At 37.9% G+C, this 17,693-nt stretch overlaps 1 protein-coding gene across 50 annotated transcripts in view; it reads left to right on the top strand.

The window, feature by feature from the left end:
* Nucleotides 1-17,693, top strand: part of rapgef2b (Rap guanine nucleotide exchange factor 2b) — a 252,942-nt gene that overhangs the window by 202,670 nt on the left and 32,579 nt on the right. For all 50 annotated transcript variants that reach the window (XM_073922254.1, XM_073922248.1, XM_073922244.1 and 47 more), the window contains 8 exons: nt 528-635; nt 3,565-3,768; nt 9,389-9,497; nt 9,669-9,945; nt 10,672-10,829; nt 13,284-13,524; nt 13,617-14,003; nt 17,231-17,442. In XM_073922254.1, the coding sequence (XP_073778355.1) occupies nt 528-635; nt 3,565-3,768; nt 9,389-9,497; nt 9,669-9,945; nt 10,672-10,829; nt 13,284-13,524; nt 13,617-14,003; nt 17,231-17,442 (1,696 nt within the window). The remainder of the gene's footprint in view (nt 1-527; nt 636-3,564; nt 3,769-9,388; nt 9,498-9,668; nt 9,946-10,671; nt 10,830-13,283; nt 13,525-13,616; nt 14,004-17,230; nt 17,443-17,693) is intronic.

Below are 17,693 nucleotides of genomic sequence, written 5' to 3'. Positions count from 1 at the left end.
TGCACATACACAAAGAAACTTGCACAAACATGCAAGCAGACAAACAATTGCGCACAAACACACAAAAACATATCTGCACGTACGCAAGCATGCACATAAACACTCAAGCATATAAACACTCATGCACACAAACACACACACACACACACAAACATGCACAGACATAAACAAGCATGCATATAAACACTAACACACACAAACAAACACACAGACTAACACGCACAAACAAAAACATGCACACAGACACACACACACAAACCTGCACAAACACAAACAAACATGCAGATACGCAAATGCACACAAACAAACACAGACGCACACACAAATACACAAACAAAATACACAAAACAAAATACACAAACACAAACACAAATAAACAACCATGCACACACCAACACGCACACACATAAACACTAGCAAACATGTTCACGCACAAACAAACACCCATACAGACACACACACACACACACACACACAGCTCCGCATCTCTTATCAGTAAGGCTTGACATGAGCTGATGTTTCCTCAGGTTACACGGGTAGTCTTGCTGTGGGTGAACAATCACTTTAATGACTTTGAGGGCGACCCTGCAATGACACATTTTCTGGAGGAGTTCGAGTACAATCTGGAGAGAGAGGTCAGTCCTTTTCTTAATGATCTACTGAGTATAGAGCCAAAGACTATAGAATACTTCTTAAAGGGCCTTTGATAGAGCCCTGTGACTTCAGTTCAGTACAGTTATAAAAACAAAAGTGGAATCTCAAAGATAGATAGCTGTATGATTCAGAATTTTACAGTACAGTGCACTTCTCTAAATATTCATTTTATATATAGATAGATAGATAGATAGATAGATAGATAGATAGATAGATAGATAGATAGATAGATAGATAGATAGATAGATAGATAGATAGATAGATAGATAGATAGATAGATAGATAGATAGATAGATAGATAGATAGATAGATAGATAGATAGATAGATTTATTTATACAACAGTTCTGTCTGGTTCTTAAATATGATTGGCTGATAGACGTGTGATATTCTGCAATATTAGAACTCCTACAGCCTCTTTACCCTTTGTGTATTACTCCGCCCACATTAAGCCAGCAAAAAGCAGACACTACAGATCTAAAGTTTAAAAGATGCTTGCTCAACTATTTAACTGTCAGCTTATGATTTGAATCCGGAAGAAAGTAGTTCCCCATACAAAAGGGTTTTTGAGACTCTCCATGTTTGATTTTGTTTTTATATACACAATTATGCCGTCAAACTGATATCACACTCGTAGCAGTGCGATATGGCTGTATATTGGCACTGGTGGGGGCACTAAGGCCCCACAACGCACGCCTCCCACCAGTGCCAATATACAGCCATATCGCACTGCTACGAGTGTGATATTGCTCATATTTATATATATATATATATATATATATATATATATATATATATATATATATATATTTTTTTTTTTTTTTTTTTTTTTATTAAACAATTAATTGAATTGTTTTAGTGAGATAATCACTTTTTTTCCATGTTTTGAGGAAAAACAACATTAAAAATTCTAAAACGTTTAACAAAAATGGTATTATTTGCCAGAGATGGGTTGCAGTTTTTCAGTAGAATGCACTTCTCAAAGTAATAAACTTTATGAGAACAAACCTTTGTACTTATAATTCTTTTTAATAATTTAAAATATTGTCGTGAACAAAAACATACATTTGAATGTATTGTTTATTACACTTTTAATCATTCAATTAATCATCTTTTTTTCTGAAGATGTGATTAGGTTATAAAATGTTAAATTACCAAGTTGATTAGTAAATCTCAGTGGTGAAAAGAATGCTGAAAAGTCATACTTAAGTTAAAGTACCATTACTCACCTAAAAAGTAGTGGAAGCAGAGTAAAAGCATCTGTTGTAAATATTACTCAAAGTACGAGTAAAGAGTAGACCTTTCAAAAGTACTCATGAGTAGTGAGTAGTGAAATTACACTGTGAAAAGCTGATGCATTTACATGTAATGTGTGGATGTGTGTGTAAACGTAACATTCTGTAGTGCATTTAGTTATTGCTTGGCCCACACGTAATCTGCACGTGCCGAATTCTGCAGATTTCCACAGATTTTTAGCCCATCATCAATTCTGTTTATTTACTTGAGTAAATGTGTTTAAATCTATATTTATTCAGTTTTTGAATTAATTACCGTAGTATTATTGACTAATATGAAAATGTTAATCTGATTTATGTACAATGCAGTTTGTTAAGTAATATTTTTAGTTTTTTAGTAGCTATATTATATGCGAGACTTGCTTTGTTTACCAAATAAAGTGAATCTAATTGGATTTGCTTTGTAAACATTAAATAAAAGTTAAAAAGGTATTACTTTTTTATTTTACATATTAAGTTTTAGTTATGATACTCCCAAAATAATTCTGCAGAAATCCGCTGATTTTTACCAAAATTCTCCCCAGAAATAGCAAAAAACTTCCACAGATTCTGTCTGGCCCTAGTTATTTCCCAGCAGACACACAACATCATAAGAGGTTATTATTAGGTTAGATTTAGGTTGTGATGTCAGGTGACCAAATGTAATGTCTGACTGGCGTCTAAGGACAACGTTATTTTGATGTCCAATAATGACATTAAATGACGTTGATATTTGGTTGATTTTAGGTTGTGTTGGAAAGTGACCAAAATCCAACGTCAAGCAAACATCTTAAACCAACGTCATACTAACTTAAAATACTGACATTCATTCATTAGGAATGGGAAACAAAATCCAACATCTTATAGACGTAATAGTTGTAACGTCCACACAACGTCAAGCTGTAACATCATTAGATGTTGATATTAGGTTGATTTTAGGTCGGATATTGGACATTGATATCAGTAAAACGTTGGGTTCTTATGGCAAACCGATTTTCATTTCCAAACTAAATGCAACATCCCCACAATGTTGGGGTACAACGTAAGTCTGATTGTCAATCATGTTGACATCTTGTGCCTGCTGGGTGTGCAAGCCCATTTGGGTCATCATACAGTAAACATCCATCATCTTCTCATCAGTGACATGTATCTAAACAGTCTCTGCGTCAATGCGTGTAAAGATTGTGGACATCTTCTTGCACAGTTTTAATGCTTCCAAACAGTTTGCTTCAAAAATATATATCCCAGGTAGTTCATTATGAGGCGATTTACCTTCAATGTGTGATTTGATTGGACAGGAATCACAGGACGGATATTTCTAATCCCCATAGACAAGAAGAAATAAAGGAGTGAATGCAGGTTGAAGGAAAGTAGTGGAGTAAAAGTACCAATACTGCACTAAAAATGTTCTCAAGGGAAAGTAAAAGTACACATTTTTAAAACTACCCAGTGAATTACAATTCCTGAGAAAAACTACTCGAGTATTTGTCATGTGTTACTTTACACCACTGGTAAACCTTTTGATTTGCTAAAATTGAATTGAATCTTTAAAACAGAATCCAGTTAAAGATCTTAAAATGATTCCTCTGTGAGCATGTGAAGTGCACAAATCTCATGTAATTCCTCTCTTTGAACCAGAAAATGTGTGGCCACCTAAGACTGTTAAACATAGCATGTGCTGCCAAAGCTAAGCTGCGTGTGGTGACCCTGACCAAACCCTCGAGGGAAGCCCCGCTGGCCTTCACCCTGCTGGGCGGCTCCGAGAAGGGCTTTCGCATCTTCATCGACAGCGTGGAACCCGGCAGTAAAGCTGCAGAGGCCGGCCTTAAAAGAGGAGATCAGGTAAATGTCACTCACACACACACACACACACACACACAAATAACCATAGCTGTTACGCTGACACTGGGATAGCTACTTGCTTGCACAGACACAAACAGGCATATGCTAACACACACGCACAAACATGGAAAAAAAAACACAAACACTCAATCATACACAGACACGCACACACAAACATGCAAGCACACAATCATGTAGATGTACAAACACGCACGCACACAAACACACATGCACAAACAAATGTACAAACATTCTCGCACACACACACACATGCATGTACACAATCACACAAACAAACATGCACACAAACATGTACATGTACATGTACAAACAAGCACGCACACACAAACACACAAGCTAAAACACAAAAACATGTACACGCACAAACACAAACACTCTCACAAACACATGCATGTGCACAATCACACAGACCGACAAACATGCAGACACACACACGCACAAAGGGAAAAAAAACACAAACATGCACACACAAACACTCTCTCTCACACACACACACACACACACACACACACGCATGTATACAATCACACACAGACAAACACGCGCATACACACACAAACATGCACAGGCACCAACACACACGCACACACATACACACACAAACACATTTGCACAATTATGAACACACACACACATGCACAAACAAAGAAAAAAGCACAAACACACACACACACAAACATGCATGCACACAATCACCAAAAACGCACACAAACATGTACACGCACAAGCATGTATGCACACACACACACATGCATGTACACAATCATGCACACACACAAACACACATTCACAAACATGCACACACATACGCACTCTCTAAAACATTCGCACAATTATGAACACACACACACACACACAAACAAAGAAAAAAGCACAAACATGCACAAACACACAAACATGCATGCACACAATCACCAAACACGCGTACAAACATGTATGCACACACACACACACACACACACACACACACACACACACACACATGTACACAATCATACACACAGACAAACACACGCAGAGGCACAAACACACATTCACAAACATACACACACACACACTAACACAAACACTCTGGGCCCTATCATACACCCGGCGCAGTGTGGCACAAGGCGTGGCGCAATAGTCTTTTGGTAGTTTCAGCTTGGCGCAAGAGTCGTTTTGAGGCGTTGCGCTACGCTGTTTAAATAGCAAATGCATTAGCGATCATATGTGCGCCCATAGGCGTTCTGGTCTAAAAAGGGAGGCGTTCTAAGGCGCAAGACTGGCACGTCGCTATTTTGAGAAACTATAATAGATTTTTCATTAGACCAAAACAAACCCGGTCTAAACTCTGCCGCAGAGTTGCGCCTCGCTTACACACTGCTTAATACGCACAAGAGAGCAATAGGCAAATATCTTTACATATGAAAAAAATTTAAATATTAAGGATATATATAGGATATAATACGAATAGATATAGAATATAAATATTAAGGATTAAAATATTACAAAACATATTATTTTCTAGCCTACATAAATATGAAAAATCACTGCTTTTATGTCTTCTTCATCTCGGGAGGCTTTTTCAGTTCATTCATAACAATTTGCTTTTGTATAATGTCATTATTATTAGCAGTATTATTTATTATATTCATATTTATATTTGTTTTATTAAAAACAAGCTTAGATTTGCCCACATGTCAGGTTTTAGACCATAAGGGGCACAGCATGTGTTTTAGGATATAACTCAGGTTTTTGAACACATTTTGTTATTATTGTTCACTTATTCGTTTGCTGGAAATTAGAACTGAATTTAGAAATAGTTTTGAAACGAATATTTGCGCTTAACAAACGCAATTAATTATTTATAGACTAATTGATGTCTGTGCTTAAAGGTTTCCCTATCCAAGAGCGAATGTGAAAGTAGTTCCATTATCTTTCATTCTCACGCAGTAGATGCTCTGTTTAACTGTTTTCTGTTAAAAAAAACTGTTAACTGTTTGCTTGTGAAATGCTCATTTTTTCCACTTAGACTTACTTTGCGTCCTGTAAATATGCGCTCTTGGCGCGACGCAGCTGACTCTTAAAGGGAATGTGAGATGAGACTCTAATTGGTTTATTCTCAAAACACACCTATAACTCATTAAGAAAATAAACTCAACCCTTTTAGACCATGTGCCATGGCGCAAAGCAGATTTTCCCGTCCTTAAATTAGCAAAAATGCGTTCTGACACGCCCTGAAAGCGTTTGCGCCCTGCGTTTTGCGCTCTGCGCATGGACCGTCAAAATAGAGCCCTCTCTCTCACACCCACACACACATGCACAAACATGCATGCGTGCACACAATCACCAAACGCACACAAACATGTACACACACATGCACAAAGATCCACACACACAAACACACACACGAACAAACATGCTTGCACACACTCGCACACATGCAAACATGCCTGCACGCACACAAACATGCATGCAAACATAAGCATAAATGTATGCAAATAAACACTCAGAAACAGTCACACACATGAACAAAAATGCACAAACACACATACACACACACATACACACACACACACACAAATAGCCATAGCTGTTACATTGACACCGTAATAGCACCTTGCTGTAGCGTTTGCAGTGCTAATAGTAGCTATGCGGCTGCAAGTGGGAAATGTTGTGTGAGAGCATCGGTAATTGCCGTTGTCAAGCGGTGAAAGCGAGTTTGTCACAGCGCTGCCCTAAATCATCAAGAAGAGGAGCAAAAAACTCATCCTAGGATTTTTTATTTTCATTCAGTCTGTCGTTCAAATGTAAAAACACACAAATCTGAGCCTCTAAACTTGCTCTGTTGTCTAAATATGTCTGGCGTGCATCTTCACACAAGCAGAAAATGTGATTTTTGGGTGAATAGAGCGTGTCACACTGTTTCTTTCTGCCCTTCCGCTGTGGCGACCTCTGAAATAGAGACTTTGCTGTAGGAAAATGAATAAATGAATGAATTTTGATATTGATAATCATGTTCATTTAGTCAATTAACTGTAGTTAAGCTAACAGCAGAAGGAGTTTTCAACATCTTTAATCTTTTGAGGTTGAATAAATAATTGTAATTATTTTTGTTTAACCTATTTTGTGCTGTAGGTCAAAGTGGAACACACTAAAAATATATAATCATACGACAAGAGGCTTTAAATTAGAACCAATGGTCAACATTTTATGAAAACTACTATCTCTGTGACCAAATTAACCAGTGTGCATGAAAAAGAGCGGGAAAAGGAGATTCTGCATCACACTCTCCTCATTGCTGTTTTGGTTTGTTTATAGTGTTTTTAAAAAGCATCATTTGTAAGTAATTTAAATTTATATAGCGGATTTTTTGTGTATTGCCAGACACACAAACCATTTTATAATCATGTGGAGGCTCACATTTGACAAAAAATCTGCGATGCTCTCTAGTAAGTAGTCGATATTGATGGAGGAAAAAACATACTGTATTACAGTGGTCCATGGTTGAGCATTTTGCGTGTTTGACAGGATTAACACGCATAAAACACACATAAAAAAATAAATGACTACTTCACGGTTTTTACCTATTGATGTTATTTTTAGAACGCAACTCCTGCGATTAACGAGGGACCACTGTATTTGGTTGCTAACTTGCTAATGCTATAACCTGTGTGTGTGTGTTTACTGGTATTGGTGGTTTACAAAGACAGTTTTTTTTTTGTATATGACCTGGGTATAACTTAGTTGTACTCTATTATGGTGGTTTACAGGGTCACGCCTGATGTCCTTGTAATTCAAAATGCTTCTGTTGCATATTAAGTAACATTATTTTGACAATGCTTGTGTGTATTGTAAAATCATACTTGATGTCTTTTGACTAGGGATGTAACGGTATCAGAATTTCACGGTACGGTAATACCTCGGTATGAATGTCACGGTACGGTATTTATTGAATCATTTACAGGAAAAAAAAAAACTTTTGAAAATACTCCAAAAAAGTGCCAAAAGTGTCAATGACATACAAATTAGCCATCTATCTGTAAGCTTTGAAACAGGAACTTCAATTTTAATAACAAAAAATTATTAAACCATGTAAAAAAATAAAGTTTCAATTTAGTATTGTTAAAAACTCATCACATTTAACATTTAATCACTCACTTAGATAGAGATGGGTTTAAAGGAAAATTATCATATAACTATAATCTGGTAAAAGCTGGTATCTCTGGGTATTTACAATGTCCCCTGCAACAGAAAAAACCCCTCTCGTTTGGGACTGAGGATTCTGGGACAAGAGAGATATGACTTGGTCCATGTTGACAGCAGTGGGGTAACGTTGTGCATTGTCTTTCCCCCACTTGAGAGGACAAACCATGAGTGAGATAGAGATCTCTTTGCGGTACAAGTCAATGTCTGCATCAATCTGAACAGTGTGCTGTGTTTCTGCAGTCCCCATGACTGTTATTAGTCGTATTCCCCAACTTGCAGGCACGTGCACACATAGGGCTCAACCTGTGCAGTGCACATGCCCTTTTTAGTCTTGGATAGAAAATGCCCTTCCAAAACGATCAAAAGTGCCCCCGCGACGCGACACAACCTCCGTCCAGTCCAGCCCTTCAGTAGGCGCGCGATAACACCTCTCTTGAGTATGCGCGCTCAACCCCCCCTCGGCGCTTTACAATACGCGCGCCACAACACAGCTGATCAGAACGCGCGCGACAGCACCGCTATTCAGCACGCGCGCGGCGACAACACTGCTTTAGGTTCGATCATTTCCATCTTTTTTTCATCTCCGCTACTAGCAGCACACTCCATTTACGCATTACTGGATCTGTAGCGACAACAGACCGCAAAGGATTATGGCCACGCCGGGGCTGATGGGAAATGAAGTTTTAGCTACCTCCCGTTCGCTTCATTCGCCTGAGCAAATTTTCTCAGAAGACCTATAGTTTTACCGAGTTATGCGACTTCGGTAATATCGAAAAAATTTAATATTGCGGTATGACGGTATTTACAATACCGTTACATCCCTACTTTTGACATTTAAATTTTGCCACATGTTTCCTGTTTTGGTTGGTTTTTATCGTAGGGCCATATAATTAGCAGTTTTTATTGTATAAAATACATTACGCCTATGACCAAAGTGCGTGTTTCATTGGAGTCAGTTTGCTTGTAATGAATGAATAAATTACAGACAAAGCAGGTTTTTTATTAAGATCATCATTCTTTTATTAATAGAATAAGCAACACAGTGAAAGACTTGACTCTCTATACTTCACCTCACGGAAATAATTGCATTAAAGTGGTCATGAACTAAGAAACTTACCTTGATCCTTTGATACACAAGAGGTCATTGTACTATAAGAAAATCATCTACGTTTCAGAGCATTTCCAGTGGATTTGTTTACAAACAAGCCACAATTCAACACTGGATTTGAAAAAGAAAGATTGAAAAGTAGTCAATGCTTAGAGTAATATTAAAAAACTGCAGTTCATGACCTCTTTTAAGTAGCCTGCAGTGCCATGAACTGAAAGTGTACTGAAACAGAACATGTTTTATGGATTTGATCAACTGGCTGAGCTGCAGTGCTGATTTAGCAATTTTTTTTTCTGTCCACAGATACTGGAGGTAAATGGGCAAAACTTTGAAAATGTGCCGCTATCCAAAGCCAACGAGATTCTCAAAAACAACACGCACCTGTCCATTACTGTGAAAACCAATCTCTTGGGTGAGCTACACTAGCTGAAATGACCACAGACTGTCATTTAGTCTCAGCGCAGTAGTTTATCTGAAATTTCCCACTCAGCTCTTTTTCCTCTTGCAGTATTGGATAATGCAGCTGATTTTTGTTTTGGGATTTTTACACTCTTTATCTTTATGCCGGGCTCTTTCCCCTCAGTGTTTAAGGAGCTGCTGGCCAGGCCTGACCAGGATCAGGAGCAAGAACAAGAAGAGGAGCCCGACCGGAAAAACGGGGCTCCGCACATCCCTAAAATCGGGGACATTAAGAAAGCCAGCCGCTACTCCATCCCTGACCTGGCTGTGGACGTGGAGCAGGTCATGGATCTGGAGAAAGCCAGTAAGAAAGCCAAGGCTAACAGCGCAGGCGGAAGAAACAAGCTGAAGAAGATCTTCGACAAGACACTGACCAGTATTCTTCCACCCAAACCTTACAAGTAAGATGAGCTTAATATACGAAGGTTTTACCAGTGACTTTTGTCCACTGCTGTATTCACTTTATTTTTCACGCAAGATCTGGCCATTGTAACTTAAATGCCCTATAAATAATCACAGTTATGGGGCGTGGCTAACATATTAAACCACACCCCTCCAACTGTCAGTTTTGACACCAAACAGAAATGGTGAGTAGTAGGAGTCTGTTAGGTTGTAATATCTCTCCCCAAACCTTTTTCCTCATCTTTCTTAATAAAATGCCTACTTTACTACATCCAATCAGCTCACAGTATAAAAAACAAGCCACGCCCACTTTTTTTCTAATTTTATATTTTGTTTCTCTAGGAACTGCTTCACATTATGAATAAAAAGTGGTCCCAGTTTCATGCGGACTTTAATATATTGTGTATAAATATATAAAAATGTGCCTTTGTTTGTTGTAAACATTCGCCCCCTAGTGGTGAAAAGTACATACTGCGCCTTTAAATGTATCAAGACTTCCATTCAAGGCTCTTATTCACTTGCAAAGATTTTTAGGCACACAAAGGGGTGTTGTCTCACCATGTAGGTTTAATGTACGGTCATGAACACTGGATTGTAGTGCAAGTAGTTTGACTGTTATTTGTTAATCCTGTAGTAGCAAATAAATTAGAAGTCTTACCACAAAAAAGCAATCATTTCCATCGTCGCAAAATAAGGAGGATATAACTCTTATGGTTTGTTTACAGTGACGTTGGGGTGGGACAGTCCCAGGATGACAGTATTGTGGGCCTGAAGCAGTCAAAGCAGATTCCTCCTGCTCTCCCTGTCAGTGGAAACCTTTCATCAAGCAACCCTGACCTGCTGCAGTCACACCATCGCATACTCGACTTCAACAACCAGCCTGGTAAGATGATGGCATTTAACCAAGACATTGTGCTGTTTTAAAAGCCTTGCTGATTTCTGAACAACATTCTTATTAAGAAACAGAAGTAAGGGGTTGGTTGGGTTTAGGGGTGAACTACTTTCCTATCAACCTCTCATTACCCTAGGAATAAGGTTTAATCAATAATCTTTTGATCCAGGTATTTTTCCAACATCCTGCTTAAGAGAGTACAGACTTTGAATCGGTAAATAATGATAGTTAAGATCTTTACGAGGGTACTTTAAATACATTGGTATTATGCACTTGACTTCAGGGCATCTACAGAATCTTTCACAGAAGTTTAATCACAGTACATGCATATTTTATAAGACGCTCATGCTGTCCTGAATGTCCTCTTTCAGAAGCGGTCCCTATAAGTAAGTATTTGATCTCAAATGTTCCTCCACTACTTTCATTTTTCTGATCACGATCTTCTTTGGGTCACTTGTCTGCTAAATTCTGACATTGATTTTGCCATTTAAAGTGCTTCATGTAGCACAGCTTTGGTGGGGCTCAATCAGGTCCTAATCTGTGAACACTTGGTGCATTTGATGGGAGAAGTCCTAAGCTAATTGATTCTTGTTTACTAAATCATGTCGCTTTCACACTGAAGGGTTTATTGTAGATTTAGGGTTGGTTGACCTTGAATATTGATTTGTGTTTGAGGGGTCTGACACATACGACAACTCTCACTCTAGTGACCCAACTCCTACTTCCGTACTTATGCTGCTTTCATACCAGATGCGGTCTGTGCGTGTAAATCGCGATATTGGCACATAATAGATGCGTGAACATTTTAAGTTTACTCGCTTCACTCACTTGTCAATTTCACTTCACAATAGACGCAGATTCGCATCATGAGCAGGGCTTTTGTCTGCCCGGTGATTATAGCTTCGTTGCCAAAGGACTAACATGTATTTTATTGAGAGAGTAGCTGTGTTTATGCGCATTATGAAGACTGATAAACAGCGTCGATTCGTTTGGAGCTGTGCCTGAATCTGCTAGAGCCATTCTGAGGTGCACCCAGCTCTGTGAGTTCATCAACTCCTCCAGAAACTATACCTGGAAGATGCAGGCTTTCAGCAGTGCTTCAGACTCAGCCGAGCCAAGTTTGATGAACTGTTTGCCGGTGTCGGCAGGAGTATTTACCCCCAGGACTACAGGTGATGCGTCATAATCACGCCCCTACAAGAGAAAGCTCCTCATTGTTTATTTTCGCTCAGGTTTAGATTTTCTAACTCGAGTCATTAACACAAAACAGTGTTAATCGCGTTAATCTTGCAAAACGATCAACTCGCGCCGCCTTATTCGCGTGAATCGCGTAATTCGTGCAGCCTCATTCACGGGTGTCGCGCCGCAGGATGTCTATTTTTATCTTTGCATTGACTTAACATGTAAATCCCTCATGCTTGACGCTTCTTCCGCGTCTGATGTGAATGAATTAGGGTCCTTTGACAATTTCATTCTTCTTTATTCTCCTTTGCAGTGTTCGAAATCGCACACTTCCATACTATAGTGCGCTAAAAACAGTATGCGAGTCGAGTAGTATGTCCGAATTCATAGAATTAAAAAAAAACAGTATGCGAGAAGTACCCAGTTGACCTACTACTTCTGGGTAGTTTCTTCAGTGCGCATCGGATGAACACTACTCTATCCCATAATGCTTTGCAAGATAATTCATAAATGGGAGTGAAGCAATGTAACTCACACGGGTAGGTCACGTTGTGATGACAAAATGGCAGATGTAGTAGGTCCGAGTTCAATTTATACTGCTCACATTCATACTGTATAGAACGCACTTTTCTAATGGTCAAGTCGTACATTTAAATATTAATAATAATTCCTTACATTTATATAGTGCTTTTCTAGATACTCAAAGCGCATTTTTGGGGGAATGTCCTCAACCCCCCCAAGTGTGCAGCATCCACCTGAATGACGCGACGGCAGCCATATTGTGCCAGACTTCACTTCATACACCAGCTGATTGGTGGAGAGGAGAATCAAGAGTGATGAAGCTAATCATGGTATGGGGATGTTAGGAAGCCATGATAGACATGAACAGATGATAGGCCAGTGAACAGATTTGGCCAGGATGCCGGTGTTAAATCCTACTTTTTTTTAAGGACATCCTGGGATTTTTAACAACCACTGAGAGTCGGGACCTCGGTTTAACATCTCATTTAAAGAAATTTTGGAAATACAAATAATATTAATAACAATAATATACAATATCACGCCCTGAAAGCGTTTGCGCCCTGCGTTTTGCGCTCTGCACATGGACCGTCAAAATAGAGCTCTAAGTGTGAAAGCGACATACATTGATATGCAATACACAATGATCACGGGGAACACATACTGTAAGTCTTTCTACATTCTGATAAAGGTGTCTTGGGTGTTAATTGTTGAATGGGCCTAAGTCATTCCTATGTTCTTTAGACATGTCAGACCAGGTATTGCGAGTGTTCAAGGCGGACCAGCAAAGTCGGTACATCATGATTGGGAAGGACACCACGGCAAAAGAAGTGGTGGCTCAGGCCATCCGAGAGTTCGCCCTCACCGCTGCTGCCGAAGCCTATTCGTTGTGTGAGGTGTCAGTCACTCCCGAAGGAGTCATCAAGCAAAGGAGACTCCCTGAACAACTCTCCAAACTGGCTGACAGGATCCAGCTGAGTGGAAGGTGCTGACTTTAGAGTCTGCTTACTTTGGTTATTCTGTAGAGTTTTGGCTTTGGGATCAAATCCCACTCATTGACCTCTCTTCTCTGCATAGGTACTACCTGAAAAGCAACATGGAGACAGAGACACTGTGCTCGGATGAAGATGCGCAGGAGTTGCTACGAGAGAGCCATATCAGCCTGCTGCAGCTCAGCACGGTGGAAGTGGCAACCCAACTCTCCATGCGCGCCTTTGAGCTGTTCTGTGCCATCGAGCCCACCGAGTACATCGATGACCTGTTTAAGCTGAAAACTCGCCTCACCGGACCCCCCAGCCTCAAGCTTTTTGAGGAGGCCATCAATCGGGAGACTTTCTGGGTGGCCACAGAGGTGGTGCGAGAGGCCAACCAGCTCAAACGCATGAAGATTGTCAAGCACTTCATTAAGATTGCACTGCACTGCCGCGAATGCAAGAACTTCAACTCCATGTTTGCCATCATCAGGTAGCATGAGTCTTAATTTAAAGGGGAGCTATTATGCAAAAAGCACTTTTATAAGGGGTTTAAACACAGTTGTGTGGCTACAGTGTGTGAATATTACTAGTCTCTAATGGTTAAAATGAATAATTAATATTATTTTTTAATAATCACACTACAAAAAAAAGTCTGCTGAAACACTTTGATTGACATTCTCTCTTTGCACATGTCATTGAACGGGGAGGTTCCACTCCATAATGACAATCTCTCCCTAATTAGCATATACAGCCCTGAGTGAGAAGCAGCCGTCAGTCATTTGAGCAGTTAGTCTTGTTTTTGAATCTGCTGCTATGCTGACACATAGACACTTGAAGCTCCACCCCATTTAGAAAAAAGGGCTGGGAGCACAATTTTATTTGAATTTAAAGCAACAGTCGCCAAGATGGCACAATTTGGATCAGAACCTAAAAGGGGCAGTTTCAAAGAGTTATAAAACATTATTTTGGTGGCATTTTAAGCTGAAACTTTACACACACTAGGGACATGAGAGACTTATTTTAAGTCTTGTTAAAAGGGACAAAATAAGATCTTCTTTAAAGTAGACATATGTCCATGATACAAATTACATGGGGGTTTGGGGTGGTCTGACTCCCTTAATCCTTAATTAACGCTTGATTCCCCCTGAAGAACATCAAAACAAGATATGTGTGTGTGGGTCTTCCCCTTCCCCTTCCTCTTCTCCTTAATAGTTAAGAAATTGTTTGATCTAATATGTATCTTAAACAAAATTACTGCTAAAAATAATAGATAACGTAAATAGACATTTGACCACCCCTATAATGGTTCATACCATTGTGAATGCAAGTTTGCGCCAAAAATATTAATGTAGCAGGTTTGAAACAGGGAAATCTAGAACCTCAACAGACAGTGTGTTCATTAAACATGTGTCTATAAAACTAGATGCATGGTTTGTATTTTATGATACACTTGCTCGCACATGAAAGTTAAACAGTAAAATAAAAAATTGTATTTTTTTTTTTTTTTTTACGGCTCACTGTTTTTGTTTTGTTTTAAATTTCACAAATGTCATTGAGAACCACTCCATATTCCTTAAAACAAAAGCAAAAGTTTAATCGATAAATTAGTTGTAATTGAATTAAATACGTAACTTTGGTTCATTGAGGCATATTACCGTACATAACCGGAAAACTTGACCCCAACCCGATCGCAACCTGCATATGTCGATAATTAGTAATTCAGTATATCATGATATTAATCATGCAAAATATTTATATCGTAGACACTTCTAAATACTGTGAATAAATATTTATGGCAACACTTTACAATAAGGTTCATTAGTTAATGCATTTACTAACATGAAGTAATTAAGAACAACACTTGTACAGCATTTATTAATCATAATTGAACATTTACTAATGCATTATTAAGATTTAAGTCCATGCTTGTTAACATTAGTTAATGCAATATGAGTTAACATGAACTAACAATGAACAACTGTATTTTCATTAACTAACGTTTATCAACATGAATAAATACTGTAGTAAATGTATTGTTCATTGTTTGTTCATGTTAGTAAATGCATTACTTAACATTAACTAATGAACCGTATTGTAAAGTGTGACCATATTTATTATTTAATCTTTTAGAGTACCTTTTAAGAATATTTTTTTCAGTTGTATTATAAATGCTTGAAAACTTATTTCTTAGAGAAGCATTTACAGTAGCTTAATAGTTTAAACATGAACATTTTCACATTTTATGGGCTTCTACATGCTGAAATATTGATGCAAAATTCTGGCCTTTATCAGGCCTTTGTACGTGAACACTGTGCAATAAGACTCAAATATTTAACTAAACTCACAATGAATGCTGCAAGAGTTTGTATTAATCTTAGGCAATGTTAATTACTAATAACACATTAAATATCAGTCATAATCGATTTATTAAATGAGTTTTCAACTAATATTAACAAAGTAGCTGTAATCTGCTTTTTCTCAATGTTAATTTTAATCCTTTAATTAACATTTGCTAATTAGACTTTTTTGTGAAGTGATATTTAGACCTGTCACAATAATCAATATATGGACTTATCATCACACAACACATGGACATGACCTCAATCATTTATGGTGATGCAATATATATCGCCCATACATAAAAACAATTCTAGCAGATTCTGCAACATCTCAATCTCTATTGGAGGTGTCAGTGTCAGTATGGTTAAAACATGGTAGTATTTACTATAAATGACTATAGTGTATTTTGATGTGGGCGTCTGACAACTGAAAATAGATCTGGTAGCAGATATTGCAGCCTCTGTTACTCTTTACCTTGCACTTTTTTGTTAACATTTATTGTTAATGTTATTTATTTAGAATATGCATATTCACATTCTGATTCCAGTGCCTCATAATTAAATTGTTAAATGACTACAATTAAATGAAACATTCCTAAGAATAAAACATGATGTGCTCTTTGGAAGAATGTACTTGCATTGTGATGCTGTTATATTGTTATTCTGGCATTATATAACAAGGGGCAATAAATGGTCTTAAAATGACAATAATATCATTAATCGCAATATATTTGGCTGGAATATATCGTACAGCAGAAAATAGATATCAGGGCAGGCCTGGTGATGTTGAACTTAATAATCCTTTTGCAATTTGAATATTTGTTTAATTATTTTTTGTTATTATACCAGTTAAAGTAACCTTTTTAGCCATTTAGGAACAGTATCATGATAGGGTCCCACTTTATATTAAGTGGCCTTAACTAATATGTACTTACACAGGAGTTAATAGCTTGTTACAATGAACTTATTGTGTAAATACATGTATTTACTGAGTAATTATGCTTGATTAAATACATGTATGTAATTACATCTGTAATTAACTTCTGTAATTACATTTGTAAATACACTGTTGACCATCCCTTACACCTTAACCCACCCTTAAACCTACCCATACCACCAAACCTGTCCATAACCCAACCTCTATCCCAACTCAAACGCACTACGTGTTCTCAAATACATTATAAACACAGTAAGTACATTGTATTTATTTTTTTGATGTAAGTACATAGTAGTTAAGGACACTTAATATAAAGTGGGTCTCATGATAGCACCATATGCCATGAAAAAAAAAAACTTCAACAATTATTTTCAACAAGACATTTTGAAGCCATAATTTTGGGTTAAAATTTTGAGAAGCTTATAACTTTGTGTTTTCCAGTGGTCTGAACTTGGCACCAGTGTCCAGGCTGAGAGGCACATGGGAGAAGCTGCCCAGCAAATACGAGAAGCTGTTTAGCGATCTTCAAGACCTCTTCGATCCCTCCAGGAATATGGCCAAGTATCGCAACCTTCTAAACAGCCAGAACCTGCAGCCCCCTATCATCCCACTCTTCCCCGTAATCAAGAAGGATCTCACTTTCCTGCATGAAGGTAAGGCAGTTTTTAGGGATGCATCGATATGAAATTTTGGCCTGATAACTTTATTTGGAAGCCGAAAATCAAATACACGGGCTGATAAATGCAAACCTTGGTATAAATTTTCATATACACTCAGCTAATTGGTTTATTTTAAAATCTTAAGTGCAAAAACAAGGAAAAAAATCTAATTCAATATTAAAGAAATCTAATAAAACTGGTTAATTAAATATTAAATGTTCACAAAATCATTTATATTTTGCAGT

The sequence above is a fragment of the Danio rerio genome, chromosome 14 (genome assembly GCF_049306965.1).
Source record: "Danio rerio strain Tuebingen ecotype United States chromosome 14, GRCz12tu, whole genome shotgun sequence".
Taxonomy (NCBI): Eukaryota; Metazoa; Chordata; class Actinopteri; order Cypriniformes; family Danionidae; genus Danio; species Danio rerio.
This window is presented reverse-complemented; position numbering and strand designations above follow the sequence as displayed.